The sequence below is a fragment of the Penicillium paradoxum genome (assembly GCF_028828445.1).
Source record: "Penicillium paradoxum strain IBT 22861 chromosome Unknown utg000007l_segment0_segment0, whole genome shotgun sequence".
In the NCBI taxonomy this organism is placed as follows: domain Eukaryota; kingdom Fungi; phylum Ascomycota; class Eurotiomycetes; order Eurotiales; family Aspergillaceae; genus Penicillium; species Penicillium paradoxum.
Window position 1 is genome coordinate 724577 of NW_026643185.1, and position 18635 is coordinate 743211.

Here is an 18635-nt window from a genome sequence, read left to right on the forward strand (position 1 = left end):
AAGCATGGGTTCTGCCCAACCTGTGTAGTATGATGTGAGATTTAAAATTGGCAATAACCCAATCCGAATATCAGAATCCAAGCAGAGAAAAATCACGAATAATAGGCCCAAAAAGAAAGGGCCAAAAAAAAGAAGTAAATAATGATGTAGTATGCAGACAGTAGCACCTACCACACCTAAATTACCTACATAATAACATAATATTCCCCCCCCTCTCCCCTTTCTTCCTTATTCTTCTCTGACTTTTTAACCCTGTGCTTTCCTTTCTTATTCCTTCACTTCATCGTTCTCATCATCTTCCACTGTTCGTACTCTCCCCCACTTGGGCTTTTGCGCAAATTCCTCGCAACTTCCCTTTCGCCTCCTTCCCTCGACTTTTGTCCATCAAATCCATCGACTGTTTCTTACAGAAACCTTGAGCTTCTTGAAGGTATGTGGTTACTTTACTTTCTGTCTTCACCGCGGTTTGCCAGTGATGACGCATCCCGCTTATTCGCCTTGGCTGCCCAACCCTCTTCACTCGCACGGGAGCTTGGGTTTCATGACGGACATTTCCTCCATATGTGCTGGTTTTGCAATCTTATCTGTTTCTAACAATCCGCGTGTCACTGGCCTATCACGTCGAGCACCGTGGCGCAGAGGCGAGAAGATCACAAGCTTACGACTAAGCGCTCTGGGGGAAATGAATCGGAATCGAAACCATCATTGTGATTTTTGTATGATGCTGACCATCGATTTTGCGCATAGGAACTTTAACAGGGATAGTTGATCTATCTTTCTTTCACCTACACCGATAAAAGATCACGCGTTCCGCCTTGAGCCGACCACAACATTATTCCTGGAGGCGAGCTTGGTTTTTTTTTTTGGCAGAAACCGAGCCCATCATTGCCTGGTACCTCTTACGCAACCTTGCATTCCACTGCAGGGAAGTGGAGAATCTACCCCGTTCTCATTCTTCGTTGAGGAGCGAATTGTTCGATAAAGAACCGTGTAATACAGGTTCAAGCAAGGTGAGTTACCGCTCGAGGTCTCCCCACGCGCCGCGCACTCCTTGCGGAGTTTTTGCCACAACATCGAATCCGATCTATCATACCGGAAAACTGGTTCTGACTATCTCTTGACTGGCAGAATTTGTTATCTGTGACCGACTTGAATTTCTCAGTGATCAACCCAACGGCCGACATCTTTCAAATCCACCGGTCTTCACGCGTGAAAGACTTCGAATCCCGAATCGAGCCATCGAACGTTGTGGGAATACTGGTTGCGAAAGGTCTACCGAAGGACCTCTTCGAACGCAGTCCTTGACTGCGGTCCCTTGGCTACTTGCTGGGTCGGGTCATGGACTTCACGACCATCCTGAACAGGAAAAACTCCGCTGCTGCAGCTGCCGCCGCTGAAGCGCAGTTACAACAACAGTACTTTCAACAGAGTGCACAGTTACACACCGGAGCTTCGCCCACCATGAAGAGCGAATCAGGTGGCTCGGACCACCCTGTCAACGCATACCCTCCTCACGGTCCCCCACCCATGCAAATGGACGCCGGGCTTCCCGATGGCTTCTATTATGCACAGCCCACGGGCTCAACTCCCCGAAACATGGCATATGCTCCTGCGGGATACGCTGGCGATCCCCAGATGCAGCAGGACCCTGTCGCGCAGGGAAGGGCGGGCATCGAACCGCCACCCAAGACTTTCCACTGCTCAACCTGCAACAAGGGCTTCGCACGGCGTAGTGACCTTGCTCGGCACGGTATTTATATTTCCGAGGTTTCTAAGCGCATCTGCTGACGTTTTATTAGAGCGTATCCATACCGGAGTTAGACCTCATGCCTGTGAGTGGCCTGGTTGTGGAAAACAGTTTATTCAACGCTCGGCCTTGACAGTACACTCTCGTGTACACACTGGAGAGAAACCCCATATGTGCGAAAGATGTGGCAAGGTACGTATCTCTCCTTTTGCTGCCTAGAACTAGAGCTAACAGCTAGACAGCCTTTCAGTGACTCGTCTTCGCTGGCTAGACATCGCCGCATTCATTCCGGAAAGCGACCCTACAAATGCCCATACGCGAACTGCCAAAAGACTTTCACGCGCCGTACGACGCTGACACGACACCAAAACCATCATACTGGGACCATTGAAGAGGCTGCCGCCGAGACAGAGGCCCAGTTGCGGCAAAACAAGGATCGTGGACGACCCGGCGAGGGAATGTTTTCCGAGCACGCTTCCATCCACTCTACACCGTCCCCCGCACAGCATCCCTCTATGTCCCCTGGTGGAGAGCTCCCGCCGCTGAACATGCACCGCTCTGCTGGCGATTACTACATGGGTACCGGTCCCATCCCGCCTCACGTGCGTGGGGATTTCACCCAAGGCAGCCCTCGGGCTTCCCCAACTGCGACATCTCCATCGTTGTCCAGCTACGGCAGTGCGCCCCATGCTCGCCCATCGATGACCTCGCATCCCTACGCTCCTCCCCAACCTCTTGAGCCTCCGGCCAACAGCGACCATCGACCTAACAGCGTGAACGGCAGTCCACACATGACCAGCCTCGGTTGGGCCTCACCATCTCACGGTAGCATGCCATCGCCCGGGTCGGCCAATGACTTTACCTACCCCGAGCCCACTGGCCCAGCGTATCCGACATCGATGCCACCGCACATGTACTTCCCCAACTCGACCATCCGTCGACCCACCAGCACCGAGCCGGAGAACTATGAAATGAAGCCTCGAGGCGAACATTCATGGTCCACTGCTGTATGATGCGATTCAACGATCAACGTGTTTCGCAACAGCTTCAATTTCCATTTGTTTTTCCACTTGTTTCCTTTGTTGAATAAGTTCATTGCATAAGCCCCTTGATTCCCACGAGAGAATACACCAATGCACTCTCAATTGATTTCATATTTCCTTTGTTTTTTTCATGCATTTTCTTATCCCCTTGTACTTATATTAACGGGAAACCAGCGCACTGGAAGGAGTCGGGAACGGTCTGATCGTGTTTCCATGTTTATTGTTTTGTTTCAAGATGTCATCTCGCCCTTGCACCTCCGCTTTTCTTTTGTCAAATGCGTGCGGATGACATGGCTTACCGAGACACGATCAGATGAGGAACTGCATCCATGGAATAGATAGAGGGTTCGGACTAGGGATTGTCTTGGGTATCAAATGGATGGGTTCGGGCAAGGGTTCTGCGTTTATTTTAGGGTGACTCCTGATGCGGTGTCTGGGTTTTTTTAGTTATAGTGATGTCTTTTCCTTTTGCTTGATCCTTTCGCTATCTTTTTTTATTGTCGCATACGTCTAATTTTATTGCTTTTTGATTGCCTTTGCTGTCCTTTACGGCGTCTTTTGCTTTTTGCTGCTTCATATGAATGTCTCCTAGAGGTCGGTCATCGGCGTTTGGGTGATAGAACCATGATCATAGACGGAGTCATTGAAATTGCTTTATTGTGAATGATACATTTACAGCGCTGAACACATAGTGTAAAGACCACAATGCTACATGCTAGGTATACTTATCATCTATGATGGCGCTGGACGTACACCCTCGACGAGACAGCAAAAACTCGGATGTCTTTAAAATGAGCTACACCAGTCTGGTTAGCTCTCTGTTTCTTTGTGTGTGATTGCAGGGTACATGGTGTATCCAGAACTTGCTAGTCAAGCAGTCTAGGAGAGTTGATCATCCAACCGAAGCTTTGCATGATACTCCATTTTCGGCAACGATTAATTGGAGAGATAAAGACTTCTGAATAAAGCGAAAAGGGCTAGTCGTTTCATAGAAGCATCATGAGTGAATAACAGGCTCCTACCTAGGTACGCGTTGATGAGCGACTTGCCACAATGGGGTTAGCTCAGTATCTACATCTCGTAATGGAAGTGTTGCAAACTCGGGATGCTTCAGCCCAGCCATCATCAATTCCTCCTAGTTGCCATCCATCTCCCACCTCAACCATCCGTCCTGCCGGCAAGCACACATTTCTTCCTCACTTGGTACTCTAACGCCAAATCTGGACGTGGGACTCAAGTCAGCCTAATTGTGGAATACGTCGCCGTTGGTTGAGTCCTGGATGCCTATTAGGTGGGCTTGGATGGACTGAGTCAATGCGGGTCTTCCATGCTTCTCTAGAAGTTTGTTTGTGGATAGAGTGACCATGCCCTCGGAGTTCATGAGAAGTCCGTCCATGTCGAAGATGCAGGCGCGGACTGCGGGGAAGCTGGGGGTTCTTTTTGTTAGTTTTGGGCCTTGCAGGGAATCTCGTGTTGACGACCAAGAGTTTCCTAAGGATCATGATCAGGTTTTGTGATTGTACTTACTCTGTCTTTGGAGCAGCCATCGGTGCTCGCTTCGGATTGGTGGCACCGTGATCAATATGAGGGATAGGTTTCGAGGAAGGTGTGGTGTGAAGTTGAAGTTTACCCCGACCCTCGCGCCCCAGAGCGATTTTGGGGGTCGTGGAAGTTGCAGGGGTAAGTAAACTGTGGGATACGTGCTTTTAGGTGCTATTCGTGTGATCTTGTCAAAGGATACAACACTCAATGAACCTTCGATGCCTCACTACTCAGGTGTTCAGAATTGTGTACAGTGTGCCTGGATTCATTACCACGGTGTGTTTTGCTCCCTTAAATATAAGATCCAGTCCCAATCCTCTAGCCTTTTGGCGTTAGGTTACGTGGTTAACCTGACGCCAAGAGGTTTTGCTGGCCTGTTGATCGTTTCCGGCCATTGTCGTCTTTTTTTTATATCTCATCTCCCATCTTGTTTATCTATTGGAGCTGATGTTTGGCTCCTAAGGCTCATCACTCATTGGCGGTCATGTCCCTCTTAGAACAAAAGTGCCTTCCTCATTTGAGGCAGGGGTGGTGAGTGTCAGACCTTGCTGCTAGTGACTTCTTGATCTATGGCCCTACAGTTGGATCAGAAGTCTGCGTGATATAGCGCAACCATCAAGACAAGATTGGAGCTTCGACGGCTACTCATTCATTTGAATCCCATACCAGGGCTCTTTCTATTCTTTTTTACATCTTCTGCTTCGCTAGTTCTTCCCTTGCTTGTCTTTCTCTTTTACTCCGATTCTTGCCATGCGTTCTTCCGCTCTGTAGCAGGACTGAAGAAACAGCAATTAAGCTTTTGCCAGTAAATAGCGTCGAACGCAAGATTCTTCTGTGCTGCATACGAGAACCTAAGATCCCCGCTTTGCTGATTCTCCTGCATGGGCTGGAACGTCTTTGCTTCTTTGTCATCCATTCAGAGCTTAGGGGCGTATCTTCACGCCCAATCAGAACCCCGAGGAAGGCTTGTATCATTTTCCTACACACACCAGGGCAGGTACCAGGACCATCGGGTCAGGACTCTGGTTGCTCAAATTTCAGCCACTAAGGCGGCGTGAAGGAGAATACGACCGGTACAGCCTGCGTGAACTCCTAGTCTATGACCCCTCCAATCTGCACATTCACATTCGGAAGCACGTTTGAGGGCCGAAGATCTTTACAACAAAGCTTGCAGGGCTATCAAATTCCATATACAGGGTAATATGGTCGAATCGGGTTAGTCCTTTTGAGTTTAATAAATCAAGGACTAGGAGGGTTTCGGGAGCATATTATAAGAGCTCTAATGTCATAAAGACATCTGTGTGGCCCAATGTACTTTACCTGCCACATGATAACATTATTTGGACAAGCTCTGAAGATATATCATTGTATTTGAAGTATGCAATCTTAGCGTCCTCCGTGACTTCATGTGCTGTATACTGTGATTGGTGCATGGCAGATTAAATGGGCACAATATCATCAAGTGTACGGGTGTTAACGGGTCAGATCGAGCAATTCGTTTATAGGAATCCACATGATTTTACCGCATCGATGATCGACAAGATATCCATGGCTCTCAGTTGGTCATAAGTGAAACACAAATTCTGAAGCGCTGGTTTACACGCGTTCCTCGACGAAAAGTAATGCTGAAGACATTAATAGTAGCGTTGGTGTCATATGATTGCGCATTGCCGAGAATTATTTGATTAATACAGATACAGCCATTGACGGTGAATCCTGGAAGGATTAAGCTGGAGCCGGATTCCTTATCCCCCGAATGACCTCCGAGGCCACTATTCTTGCCTCGGATGATGTATTGACTAGGGGGACATGTGCCAATCAATTTGGATAAGACCCTAGGCCTGGATAAAATATGCTATTTCCGTACTTTGACAAACTTGATAGACTTGAAGTCAAATGGTCCACATCCGAGGAATGAAAAGGGGAATGATCAATTCCAAGCAACACCTTTTCAGTCAAGGTCGTCCAGCAATATAGTGACCTAACAAAATGGACCAAAGCCAGTGAACCTAAATTGAATGGCAAACAATGTCTCACCTCAACGCCAATCGAAATTGAGTGCATGCGAAACCTCGTGTCGGTCCTCGTATTCCTGTGACGTTGACGAACATCGACCGTGGTTAGAGTTGACAAGAAGATCTGGGGAAGCTGCAAACGGTCTGAGCTTGGAACATTTTTCTGGCCATCTGATGTAGAAGGCTTCGTATCAAGTCATCTGGTCGTCTATTTACGCAAGATTTGAGGGGTTGAGTATTTGCAAATCTTGGAGTGTGATGTATATATAGACACCAGGGCCAGCGTGAGACCCAACGCTCTATCCCAAATCAATTGAGTAACTCCGATAATCGATCGACCCCACCTTGCTCTTGTGTAATTGATATCTACTGATCGAGGACAGAAAGATGCATCGATACAAAGCTCTTGCTCTTCTTCTCGCTCACTTTACTCTGAGTCGTATGTTAAACATCACTTGCATTGGATCCAGCCAGCTAACTACGGTCTCCAAAACAGAAGCAGCAGCGTGTCCAGCCGGAGGATGTGGCACTGCTCCGGCCTGCGTTCTCACCGACACCTGCACAACAGCGACATTTGTTTCGCCCTCGACAACCACTATTACAACTTGCGTCCCAACACCCACCTGCATGGGGGTCTACTGTAAGATTCGAAGGACCCCACCTAAGGTCTATTAGCCATACTTTGTTCTAATCGTTACCAGCCTCCTGTGAATTCGGTAACCCAGCCAAGAAATGCTGCTCGGGGTATTGCGCTGCCAGCAAATGTCGATCAACAGACGATACATGGCCGTTTTGCAGCGAGGATAATGGGCCCTGCGTTGTCGATGACCATTGCTGTTATGGGAACATTTGCGTTAACGGGATCTGTAGTCGACCATGATTTGCGGGCCTCTGGTATACGAAGCGGTCTGTTATAGGCGAAATCATGCCATGGATTTATATTGGAGTAAGATCAGAGAGCTTATTTATTGGCTGCATGGCTCTGTCAAGGTTTCAAACGCCAAACACGTTGATTGAAACAGGGACCGTAATGATCTAGCAAAGCTAGGAATATATCTTATGACTCACAATGCCAACACTTGCTCTGCCTGATCATTGAACGCTTTCATAGCAGTTCGCCACAGCTCCGGCCCAACACTAACGCGCGCGACACCCAATGCCCGAATCTCCTGGACTCCTAGGTATCCATCTGTCAGGTTCATTTTCACGTTCACCATACCTCCAAGTGCATCCACCAATCTCCTGATCTCCTCGCCCGAAACACCTCTCCCGCTCGGTCCACCCCACACAAATACCGTAGTAGCCCCAGCCTCTAGGAAAGTAGAAAAGCCCTGCCGCGCTCAATCGCCAGATCAATAGTCCCATCCCCCGCGAACAACACATCCGTCCTGGCATTAATCACAAAGTCTGGAACGCCGGCCTCAGCCGCCGGACAACAACCGCAACCCGGGCCGTTGCCTCAGCCACCGACCGCAACGCGCCCTTTGCGTCCATATCTTCAATATTATACCCGACAGCGCCTAGTGTGATGACCTGCTTAATAGTATCTGATAGATCAGCCTCATCACCATAACCATCTTGTAAATCCACGGTTAGTGGTTTGGGTTGATGGCGCGGCACTAGCGATGGCGGCTATGGCGGTCAAGTTCTGGGCCTTTTGTCAGGGCGCTATCATCGACGCCGATCGTTGCCGCGATCGCGTAGGAGGCTGTGACGATGGCTGGTGCGGTTGGCAGCGCGGCGAGAGTGGAGGCTGTTGCAGCATCATAGACGCTTGTTAGGATGAGGGGCTCGCCGGGTTGGTGGAGGGTGCGGAGGGTTTTGGCGATGTCATTTTGGGTTGGCATTTATTAGTTTTGTACCCAGGTGTGGGAGTGTGCATTTGTTTGTTTTTTCTTTCTTTCTAAAGGCAGGACTCTAAAGGCAGAGCTCGATATTTATCAACTGTGAATACGAGAGACCTGGAGCACTTGAATACATCTCCCATAGAAGTCCAGACTCAACGCCTGAGGCTGCTTTTGAGTGATTGGATACGAGGGTATCGCGGAAGTCACCGATGACGCGGATTTCGGGGCCGAATGGTTCTGCAGCCTTTGACCGATCCACATGCAGATCAGAGAGCAAGGCAGACTGTACTCCGTACTGGACCAACCCCCCTGTCTCAGACTAGCTGTACATCGGCGTACAACGTTAGTTGGATTGTGGCACAAGCCGAATGGCGCAAGGGATCCCACGGTATGGAACCTCCTCTTCGGAGTAGCGAAACACGTCTACGTGGTTTACCATCTAGGTCATTACATGTACTCTGTACTACGTACAGCGCATCGAGCCTGTACCAGAGAATTGGTTTCGCCACCGCGAAACCGAGGTCTGTAAGAATGTTGATCGGGATCTGACCGAGATCGCCTCGAATTGATCCAACTTCGATGAGGAAAAGAAACCGAAAAGGAGAAACCCAAAGGCTGTAATACAATATACATGGATGTACGGAGTACACCCCGGAGCCTGACGGGTTGCTCTCCATTGCTCCATTCGGATGCATGAATGGACCTTCCATGCAGCAGTGAAACCGAAGATCCAATAAGCACGAAAAGGACCTGGGGTTTTCTTACCCTCGAAATGTCCTGACAACGCTACTTGCCCCGGCGAATGGGTTGCAAGCCACACCGATCCAGGCGAATAGCACACTTCCATTGTGATGAAGAACCTTGGAACACATCTGGGGTCCAGGAGAAATAGGAGCCCGATACCATGTGGTACGAGCAATTAGCCCCGTCCTCGCTAGCCTATCGAAAGGAGTCAGAGTCCGTCGTGAGTCCACTAGTCGGACGTAGGGCGAAGTATTGAAACCCCGGTAATACTCCTCGGGTTGGATCTCCGTGCCTGGGTGCATGAACGAGGGGCAAACAGAGCTGTGGCATTCCTCAGGGAAAAATCGAAGTCATTAGGAGAGAGCGAATACAGCTGACCTGTTGGAATGTACTCCGTAGCCGGTCTCTGCGTTTCAGATGTTCTTTTTATAACTCGTACCAGGGCATTCAGTTGTTCAATGCCCTGGTCCACGGAACTTCCAACAATAGAACCGTCTCTATGACAATAAACACCAAGACCTTAGAAGACCCCGATTGCACCCGCTTTAAGCGGAAAACAAGTCTGGACTCGGGAAGCCCCGTTTTTTGATGGAGCATTGGTTTTCTCCTCACGGTATTGCCAATGTATGGGACTCCGGAGTATGTACGCCCTGTATCTAGCCCCATTGGTATAGATGTACATGTGCTTTTGCCTAGGTGCATTTGGACATTGAGGAATAGATTGTCTTAGGGTGAAGATCCCCAGGGGAGGTACCCATGGATGTACCTGGAACCTTGGGGGTGTACAGAGCACTCCGTACGGGGGACAGCATTACAACCATCGGTTACTGAGGGAACAAAGCGTGAGTGGAACTAAAAAAAAAAAGAAAAAAGAAACGAGCACGTAGGAACAAATGACTGTACAAATAAGACTTGAGCTTGAAACAAAGGGCCCTGAGAATAGAAAGACGGATACGGGGACGATACTCCGATACGGCATCGTTAGGGACCTTACATATAGTAACGAGCCACACCGAAGGAAAGACTTAGATAGCTTCGAATCAAGGATAGTCATTAAGAACTATAACTGTGGAGTTAGCTAGTTACTATTGATTGATCCGAGGAAATCATAAAATGCTCCGTATTCCTTGTAAACGTCTCGAAATTAATTTAGCAAAAAAAACCCCCATCGGGAATCCCCTGTAATCTTACGCCGTCAGCTCTCTCTCTCTCTCTCTCTCTCTCTCTCCCCACTCCGACACTTCGCCTTGCTCGTCATTCTCTCTCTCGACTTTCTCCTCATCTTCGTTTGACTCTCTCTGTCCATAACCCTTCATTTGCATGTTATATTTTGCATTGCATAGGAACCACATTATAACGCCCTCGATCTTATGGCGTATGGTTATACCTCACTCCCTCGTGCAGTTGGCCGCCTGACCTGCAGCTCTCACGCTGCCATCCGACCCTGCTCACAATCTCGAAGTCCTCTCTCTTTCCTACCTTGACCTCTCCTCTACCTTCTACAATGTCGACCGCTTTAGAAATTCCTCAGACCGGGCTGTCTCTCCACCTCGGAGACCAGTCCGGTGATCCTTCTGTGAAGCCGAGTCAGATCATGCGGTTGAATCTGGTGCAGAGCACCCTCGATGATCTGATTCAGAGCCTACGGAAGGATCAACCGGCTCGAGTCCGGCTGGGAAAACACCCATCACTGCACTATGGGGGCAAGTCACAGTCCTTCCATGCGTATCCCGAAACACACCGATCCGAGATCTACCATAGCTCCTCCGATAAAGAGACTTTGTATTTCACAGGGGTTCTGAGCCATAGTCTGGAAGTTGAAAAGGCTAAAAATGCCACGGCAGCTACCGATCAGGCACTGGCAGAATTAGAAGAAAAATTGAATGCTCACGAGAGGGGGAAGGAGTCAAAGAAAACTCACATAATCTCACACCCCGATGAGTTAATGGGCTTCCGAGGCAGCAAAGCAGGCTACAGAGGTCCCACGACGAAAGTCGAGCGTGAAAAGGACCGTTTTCTCAAAACTGCTGCCAACCGCTCTCTCACTGCAAGTCCCACCTTGGGTGCTCCCAAATCTCCTTCTCTTGCACCTTCTTTCGCAATGACTCCAACCTCAGTTCCAATGTCGCAGAGTAAGGATCGTGAGAGGCTTGAGGCCCTCAAGGTTCCCTTCATTCACCTTCTCGCCGTTCGTGCTGTTTCAGCCAAATTCCTCGCCCGCCAAACTCGCTCCACCATTGAGGACTGCACCGCCCTCGGCGAGAAATTCGGAGTCGTCAACAGAATCAATCCCGAGAAATACAATCTCAAGGACAAAGTCTACAAAGACCTTGACTTGTTCGGCTTCAATTACACTCCAGAGGACCGCAAGGAAGCCATTGAGAATTCTATCTCTGCCTTTGATCGCATGCGCATCTCTAAGTCGGACAAAATCTGGCAGCAGCTTCTTCCAAAGGCGGAACGAGGCAAAGGAAAATGTCTATCTCGGTTGAACCTCAATACTCGCCCATCCCAGAAACCTGCCGCCCCGGGCAAAGCCAACGGGGAGGACTCGGGTAAGGACAATGACACCGACCGCGCCTCGAAGGCATCTGCGACTGCGACCAAGTCTACATCGACCTCACAGAAGGCTCGTGACAGAGATATCACCAAGCGACCCAACAAGGCCAAGTCTACCAACAGCACTCTCACTGGACGGGTCACGAAGAAGACTGTCGGGAAAGCCCCAATCAAAGCCGATAGCAAGATCAAGTCTGCGGAGTTCATTCACAGTTCCGACGAAGAAGATGATACCGACATGGTTGATGTGCCCACTGCCACTCCTGCCGCTCCTGTCCCTGCTTCCGCTCCCGCTCCCGCTCCGGTGCCTGCGCCCAAGACGCAATCAAAGGAGCACAAGCGGACTCCATCCAACACAAAGATCCAGGCACCAAAGGCTAAGCCACTGGTGAAGCCTCGTACCACCGAGACTACTGTTACTTCCTCTGGTTCTGTTTCCAAGGTCAAGCCTGATGTGTCGAAGCCTAAGCTCGAACCAACCAAGCCAGTCGCTGGGGCCACTGCTTCCAAGCGTCCTCCCTCTCGACCCTCGACTTCCCCGCAGAAGCCCTCTCCACTTGGCTCCTCTCCTCCCGCCAATGCCTCTGATGCTGCCAGTCGCAAACGAGCTGACAGTAACAACCAATCCTCTGGCTCATCTTCTTCTTCGCCTCTTATTACCCAGCTCCCCAAAGTCAACAAGGTTAGCCGCCCAACCGCTGTTTCTGCCAAATCCGGCAAAACTGTTCCCCAGACAAACCGTGTTGCCAAGCCCACTGCCACTGTCAATCCTCTGAAACGCAAGGCTGAGTCCGACCACTTATCTGCGCCCCAGGCTGGACGTCCAGCTGGAGACCTGGATGTCAAGCGACGCCGAGCAGTTAGCTCCTCGAGCGGAGGCAGCACCGGCAGTGCATCCCCACCCATGAGCTACGACCTTCTGCGACAGCGCCTGCGTGAGAAATCCCAGAAGTTCAAGAACTTCTACACAAAGTACCGCAGACTGCATGACTCCCTTGCTGGGCTCGCCGACCCACCCCAGGTGGACCTCGACAAGCTGCAGAAGCAGCACGCTCATCTCCAGAGCATGAAGGAGGAGATCTGGGAGGAAGATCGTCGACTTCGTGACGGCCTTCACTCGTAATTTAATTCGTGTTATTTTTTTCCTTTATCAATCCACATGAGCATGTCGCATTCGACATTGAGAAATGAGCCTACGGGCCGGGCGTTTTTATCTTTTTTTACCAGCCGTTTTACTCGAACTTGACAATTGATATTCTGATTCCCAATCTTCCGACTCTACGTTGTAACTTGTATAGATCACTTGCGCATCACATAGCTCACCTAGAATCTCAACCTTTCCTCCATCGGTACGGAATATCCAGGATAAAAAACCGGGGTAGGTGTATTTTCACGTGATCAACTCAGTGGACGTCATTTTTATTACAGAACAGACTAGTCCCGATTAGGCTTAAACTCTAAGCCAATCGAACTTGCTGGCTCCGAGCATCATACATAGCTGGTTACACATACAGACGATTGTTTCTCCCGTGTTCCAGGACATAATCCAAGAAAATTATCCCCAAAGCGCTTAATCAAGCGCCCATTCTAAGCTCGTTTGACAATGACGCCCCCAGCCCGCGGACGGGGGACTAGCCAACGCAGCCCGACCGTCTTGGTGGGACCGACCACCAACTGTATTAACGAAGCTCGACTAACACGCATTTTCAATCTAGGTAACAGACTCCCGCGACCAGCAACCACCCCCAACAGTTCGTCGTCGACGCTCGCCTGCAACCCGCTTCATCACCGTCGACAACGTCCTCCAATACGCCTCCGACGTCCCTTCAATGCAGCAGCGCGGCCCACCACCGAATTCACGGACACGCCGCCTGGCGTCTGCAGCAGGTGGTCTTATGACCAGTGCTAGCAGCGGGAGCTCAAGTGCGGTGGCAGGATCCGGCGGCACGATCGGCCGACTAGCCGCGCAACCACGCCTCCCGCCTCGAACGACGAAAGTCAGCGAGAAGCTGGTGCTCTTGCCTGATACCGGTGAGATCGAGGAAGGCGAAGAGGACGAGGATGAGGAAGACAACGATGTCGAAGGTGGAAATCTGGTGGACGAGGAGCTTGTTGCACGCCTGGCTAAGGAGAAGAATGTCGATCCGGAAATGATCAGACACCAACTACTTATATCTAAGCGGCTTGGCAGTGACTTCGGCGTCGATAATGATCTTGCTCCTCTACTTGCCGAAGAAGAAACCTTAAGGAAACGCCGTGTGGCGCCTGAGCGTGCGAAGAGTTATGCTGAGCGGCTGCCGAAGGCGAGGCGGACGGAGAAGCTTGCTCGTGTCACGGCGTATTGTACGGCCCAGGCTTATAAGATGGGCTCGCTTGCTGCTTTCGTTAAGGAACAGCATGGTGGTCGGACGAAGCTCTATGATGATTGCCTGTATACGGCGTATCACCTGCCTCTTTTGCCCGGGCATGAGGGATATCGTCTGCGGAGTAGTCCCGTGTTGAAATATCCCGGTGGAAAGTCGTTGTTGGATGAGGAGATTGAAAGAAATGAGCTTCGCGATCACCACGATGATTTTATGGTCGAGCTGGAGGAGCATTCAGTTGGCGGGCACAATCGCCCCGAGGATGAGCACCATTACGAAGAGTTGGCGCGCGATTCCAATGATCATAACCCCCGGGAGGAAAATCGGGAAGAATTCCTGAATCGAATCACCGAGGCAGCCCGTGATCACCTCCCCGATGAGCATGAACATGCTGCCAGCTCCGGTGAAAGCGTCGAAAGATTACAGCATATCCCACAGCATATCCCGCAGCTTCCCCAACCCGACAGCAACGATGAAAATCGGCAACCCTCGCCCGAACCTGCTGTCCGCCGTCGAAGACATAGCACAGACGATACTCACGCTCTGGTTCGAGACCGTCCTTCCCCGCCAGTCCCTACAACATCTTCATCCTCGAGAGCACAAGCTCCAGCTCGTACATTATACAATGTTGCCGAGATGTTCGTGTTTAGCTACGGCGTTGTCGTGTTTTGGAATTTCACAGAGCGACAGGAGAAAGACCTGCTTGCAGATCTTGCCTTTGCTACATCATCTGCAACCGGCATTCCTATCCCTCTGGCGACGATGCCTCTTGACGAGGAAGACTTCGAGACGGAGGAGTTCCATTTCGAATACTCTACCGAAATCTCGCGCCCTCGAGTCTACAATGATATGATCACTCTTCGCAGTGGTGACCACATGATCAAGCTGGCTATCAGCCATGGCATTTCCCAGAGTACCAAGTTGTGCTTCTTCGAGGAAGTCATGGCCCGCCAAATGACAGACGCGAAAGATGTTCCCCGACGACTCGCCACCACCGGTCAATTAGGCATGAAGCGCGAAGAGGTTTTCCGAATCTTGGGTCGATTGTTCAAGAGTCGCGTTGAGGTCAATCTTTGTAAGTTTCCAGACTACCCCGACAGAAACCCTCACTTCTTCCAGTGACATCTCGGATGCTGCCCTGGTTGGTGTAAACGGATCCAGTACTAACACTTTTTCACCAGCATCTAACATGCTTGATGTTCCCAACTTCTTCTGGGAGAGCGAGCCGACTCTCTACCCGCTTTACATCGCTGTGCGAGAATACCTGGAAATCAAACCGCGTATTCAAGTGCTCAACGAGAGATGCCGCGTATTCCTTGATCTTGCAGAGATTTTATCCGACTCAATTGCCGACAACCGTACTTCCCGTATGTCTCGTCATTCTTTTTGATCACTAGCCCCTTAACTAACCCCGATCTAGATCAAACTTGGATCATCATTGTCCTCATCATTATTTCCATTATTGTCACTACCTTCGAAGTTTTCCTCCGCTTCGGTCTTCTCCATGCCAGCCAGGATCCCAATGGCACACCTGCCAGTATCTTCGCCCGTTTCATGGGACGATCTGTGACCCCCTCTCCATCCTCAGGATGGCCCCCCTACTCTCCTGCCAACGCACCACCAGGCTGTATCTGTCCATCTCTTGGCCCTGGCAGTGGAGGCTCAGAAATGGGCGTTAGTGGGATGCTAGGATACTAATTAGCTTGGTTCTTTCAAAAAGTGCTGGTAATACGGCGTCTTTGGTGTTATGGGGTGGAGCGTATTGGAACAAATATCGCTTCAATATTGTTAGGCTTATAATACATCTTGACTACCAAAATCTACCTCGCGTATATTGGTAAACCTAGGCTCTGGCTCATAGTCTCTTTCTATCTTGTTCCATGACGTGTATAACCTACATACGGGTCTTCACCCGCCACAGTCCTAAACTTGCCCTTTGATTGGGAAGATGTATTGCCTCTCATGTCGATTTTGTCTCCTAGACTGAACTCCGTAAGGATGGACGGGCAGAACAACAGGAGCATATGCTAGCCTTTAATCATGATGAAGAGGACTGGAACTGGCTAGGTGAAACCATAAAATAATGAAGCAGGAAGTATGAGAGATATCAACAAATATGAGTAAACCCCATGTGTACTGTTAGACATCTTGTTCACTCTGTAGCTCCAACGCAGTCTCAATTCTCTTGTGTCTGTACCACTATGTGATCTATGATCCTGCCTGCTGCCCGGCAAGGTATTAAAGCCGCGTTGAAGAGATAAACCCATTCACATCCACCATTAAAAAGCCGTTGACAGATCAGATGGCCCATAGACGACAAAACAGTAGGATTTCTCACAAACCAGCCAAAGGGAAACCAGTGATTGCAGGTGATTGTGAGTATGTTTTAGGGAAGATTGAGAAGACGATTATGACAACGAACGATATACAGATGATACGGACCAGTCAAGAGCAAAGTGATGTTTAGAACTACAAGAAAAGAACGAAATAGAGAACAAATCCAAAATCCCCGTTAAGACGGACAGTGCCGAACCATGCTAAATATGAAACAGAGACATTAGATATCAGTACAAAAGGGCCCGGTGTTCTAAAGCACCAGAAAAGACCCAGTTTATCTCCCCACAGTCATTTTATCGTATATCCTTCAAAATTTCCCTTCTAAGTGGTTTTAGATTTATCCGGTGATCTTGAAGATGGACTCGGCGAGTCTCTCGACGTTGCCGGAGGTGATACCGGCGACGGAGATACGGCCGTCCTTGGTGGCGTAGACGGAGTGCTGGAAATTTGTTAGATATCGTACAGGAGAAAAAGGGATTGGAAGACGAGACTTACCTCCTTGGCAAGGATGTCCATCTGCTCGGGAGTCAGGCCAGTGTAGGCGAACATGCCGATCTAGATATCATGTTAGTGAGTTGTATCATAATAAGTCTGGGGGTTGGAATCTCACCTGGCTAGTGATGTGGGACCAGTCGTGCTTGCTGCCGAGCTTCTCGAGGTTGGTGCGGAGCAGAGAGCGCATCTCGATGATGCGGTCAGCCATGCCCTTGACCTCACCGAGCCACTGCTGGTTGAGAGCAGGGTCGTTCATGATGGCGGAGGCAACACGGGCACCGTGGATGGGAGGGTTAGAGTAGAAAGGACGAATGAGGATCTTGACCTGGGACTCGACACGCTTCTTCTCCTCGGCGTTCTCGCAAACAAGGGAGAAGGCACCGACACGCTCGCCGTAGAGACCCATGTTCTTGGCGAAACTCTGGCACAGAGCGATGTTGTGGCCCTCCTTGACGAAGTGGCGGGGAGCGAAGGCATCCTGGTCAGCGTTGCCGCTGGCGAAGCCCTGGTAGGCCATATCGAAGAAAGCGAAGTGCTTCTTCTCCTTCATGACATCGCTGATCTTGCGCCACTGATCCTGGGTAGGGTCGACACCGGTGGGGTTGTGAGCGCAAGCGTGGAGCAGGATGATGCTGCCCTCGGGGGCGGCCTTGATATCAGCGATCAGACCCTCGAAGTCGAGGCCAATGGTCTCCTTGTTGTAGTAGCTGTACTGAGCGACCTCGAGACCGGAGTCGGAGAAGACGGCCTTGTGGTTGGCCCAGCTGGGGTTGGGGAGGTAGATCTTCTTAGCACCGGGGTAGAACTGCTTGAGGAAAGCACCACCAATGCGCAGGGCACCGGTACCGGAGATGGTCTGGGTGATGACCAGGCGGTTCTCGGTGATGGCGGAGGAGTCAGCACCGTAGGCGAGCTCGGCGGCGGCGGCGGTGAAAGCAGGAATACCGGTGATACCGGCGTACTCCTTGTCGTGGCGCAATGCGACAATCTTGTCCTCAGCGGCGCGGACGGAGGGCAGAACGTAAGGCTTGCCCTTGTCGTCACCTGAAAAAGCGCGCATAGCTCGTTAGCAACCCAATCCATTGCGCACCAGGGCGATTGTTTAGGTCAAGGGCTTACGGTAGGCGCCAACACCCAGGTTGATCTTTTCCTTGAAGGAATCGGCCTTGAAAGCTTCGGTGATACCGAGAATGGCGTCCTATTTGCCCAGCTACGTCAGACATGGCCTTCCCAAGCACATTCGCTATAATAGCAAGCTCCTTGAAAAGCTTACAGGGGGACCCTGGGGCACATTGGCCCAGGCGGAGGCGTATCTAGCTCCGATCATGACGGTGCGCATGTTAGCCTCGCGGGCAGCAGCCGACCGGCTGGCGACTCTGAGAGTGGAAAGCATGGTGAATGGCGGAGGAGATAGAGAAAAAAAAATTCAGAAGGAACCTAAACCTCCAAGATTTGGGATGGAAAGGGAAGAGAATGATCGGAAGAGAAATAATAAAGGATCGGAGCCCTTCGGTGTTTTTGCCCTGACTCATGTGATAGCGGTATCGGGTACCTGCCACTTGGTATGTCACTCCGCCTCGGTCGAAGTACCAGGTACGTCCAACCCTTCCCACCCCCGGCTTCATGTGCAATTGGGATTGGCTGTTTCCTCCGCACGGTCAAATTGCTTGAATACGTGTACAGAGTGCAGGGGTTGGGAGCAGGGCTTGCATGAGATCCAATTCCCGTTACGAGTTCTTACGATCTGGTTGTTAGATCTGGTATACCTAGGTAGCTCCCAGTTGGTCTTCCTCTGGAATGTGCAATGAAACAATCTCATCTAGGTCCAGGAACCTCAATGTGTTCCCAACGAGTCCATCCTCTACACAGTAGATCAGCCCATCTCCAAATTTCGCTCGGAAACAAACGCCCCGGTGAACTGATCGAGGCTGTCGGACTCCACA

General features: G+C 50.4%; 9 protein-coding genes across 9 annotated transcripts; 4 read left to right on the forward strand and 5 right to left on the reverse strand.

Annotated features, from left to right (window-relative positions):
- Positions 1 to 1338: 1338 nt before the first annotated feature.
- N7457_007852 (putative C2H2 finger domain protein) lies at positions 1339 to 2760 on the forward strand (the record flags this gene model as incomplete). The annotated part of the gene is made up of 3 exons (XM_057178895.1): positions 1339 to 1750; positions 1800 to 1939; positions 1990 to 2760. 3 exons carry the CDS (start codon positions 1339 to 1341, stop codon positions 2758 to 2760), a joined length of 1323 nt encoding a protein of 440 aa, XP_057027281.1.
- Positions 2761 to 4033: 1273 nt separating this feature from the next.
- On the reverse strand, positions 4034 to 4337 carry N7457_007853 (uncharacterized protein; the record flags this gene model as incomplete). Its single annotated transcript, XM_057178896.1, has 2 exons — positions 4034 to 4217; positions 4318 to 4337. 2 exons carry the CDS (start codon positions 4335 to 4337, stop codon positions 4034 to 4036), a joined length of 204 nt encoding a protein of 67 aa, XP_057027282.1.
- Positions 4338 to 5065: 728 nt separating this feature from the next.
- On the reverse strand, positions 5066 to 5248 carry N7457_007854 (Aminoglycoside phosphotransferase; the record flags this gene model as incomplete). Its single annotated transcript, XM_057178897.1, has 1 exon — positions 5066 to 5248. The coding sequence occupies one exon, from the start codon at positions 5246 to 5248 to the stop codon at positions 5066 to 5068; it is 183 nt and encodes a 60-aa protein (XP_057027283.1).
- A 1486-nt stretch (positions 5249 to 6734) lies between these two features.
- Positions 6735 to 7264, forward strand: N7457_007855 (uncharacterized protein; the record flags this gene model as incomplete). The annotated part of the gene is made up of 2 exons (XM_057178898.1): positions 6735 to 6980; positions 7049 to 7264. 2 exons carry the CDS (start codon positions 6735 to 6737, stop codon positions 7262 to 7264), a joined length of 462 nt encoding a protein of 153 aa, XP_057027284.1.
- A 147-nt stretch (positions 7265 to 7411) lies between these two features.
- N7457_007856 (Pyruvate/Phosphoenolpyruvate kinase) lies at positions 7412 to 7742 on the reverse strand (the record flags this gene model as incomplete). Its single annotated transcript, XM_057178899.1, is given in 2 exon segments — positions 7412 to 7536; positions 7556 to 7742. The coding sequence occupies 2 exon segments, from the start codon at positions 7740 to 7742 to the stop codon at positions 7412 to 7414; spliced, it is 312 nt and encodes a 103-aa protein (XP_057027285.1).
- Positions 7743 to 7745: 3 nt separating this feature from the next.
- N7457_007857 (Pyruvate/Phosphoenolpyruvate kinase) lies at positions 7746 to 8194 on the reverse strand (the record flags this gene model as incomplete). The annotated part of the gene is made up of 2 exons (XM_057178900.1): positions 7746 to 7979; positions 8027 to 8194. The coding sequence occupies 2 exons, from the start codon at positions 8192 to 8194 to the stop codon at positions 7746 to 7748; spliced, it is 402 nt and encodes a 133-aa protein (XP_057027286.1).
- Positions 8195 to 10442: 2248 nt separating this feature from the next.
- On the forward strand, positions 10443 to 12620 carry N7457_007858 (uncharacterized protein; the record flags this gene model as incomplete). The annotated part of the gene is made up of 1 exon (XM_057178901.1): positions 10443 to 12620. One exon carries the CDS (start codon positions 10443 to 10445, stop codon positions 12618 to 12620), a length of 2178 nt encoding a protein of 725 aa, XP_057027287.1.
- Positions 12621 to 13100: 480 nt separating this feature from the next.
- Positions 13101 to 15558, forward strand: N7457_007859 (uncharacterized protein; the record flags this gene model as incomplete). The annotated part of the gene is made up of 4 exons (XM_057178902.1): positions 13101 to 13154; positions 13213 to 14935; positions 15042 to 15227; positions 15281 to 15558. The coding sequence occupies 4 exons, from the start codon at positions 13101 to 13103 to the stop codon at positions 15556 to 15558; spliced, it is 2241 nt and encodes a 746-aa protein (XP_057027288.1).
- Positions 15559 to 16534: 976 nt separating this feature from the next.
- N7457_007860 (Pyridoxal phosphate-dependent transferase major region subdomain 1) lies at positions 16535 to 18085 on the reverse strand (the record flags this gene model as incomplete). Its single annotated transcript, XM_057178903.1, has 5 exons — positions 16535 to 16636; positions 16693 to 16752; positions 16808 to 17736; positions 17812 to 17890; positions 17966 to 18085. 5 exons carry the CDS (start codon positions 18083 to 18085, stop codon positions 16535 to 16537), a joined length of 1290 nt encoding a protein of 429 aa, XP_057027289.1.
- Between the last annotated feature and the right edge of the window lie 550 nt (positions 18086 to 18635).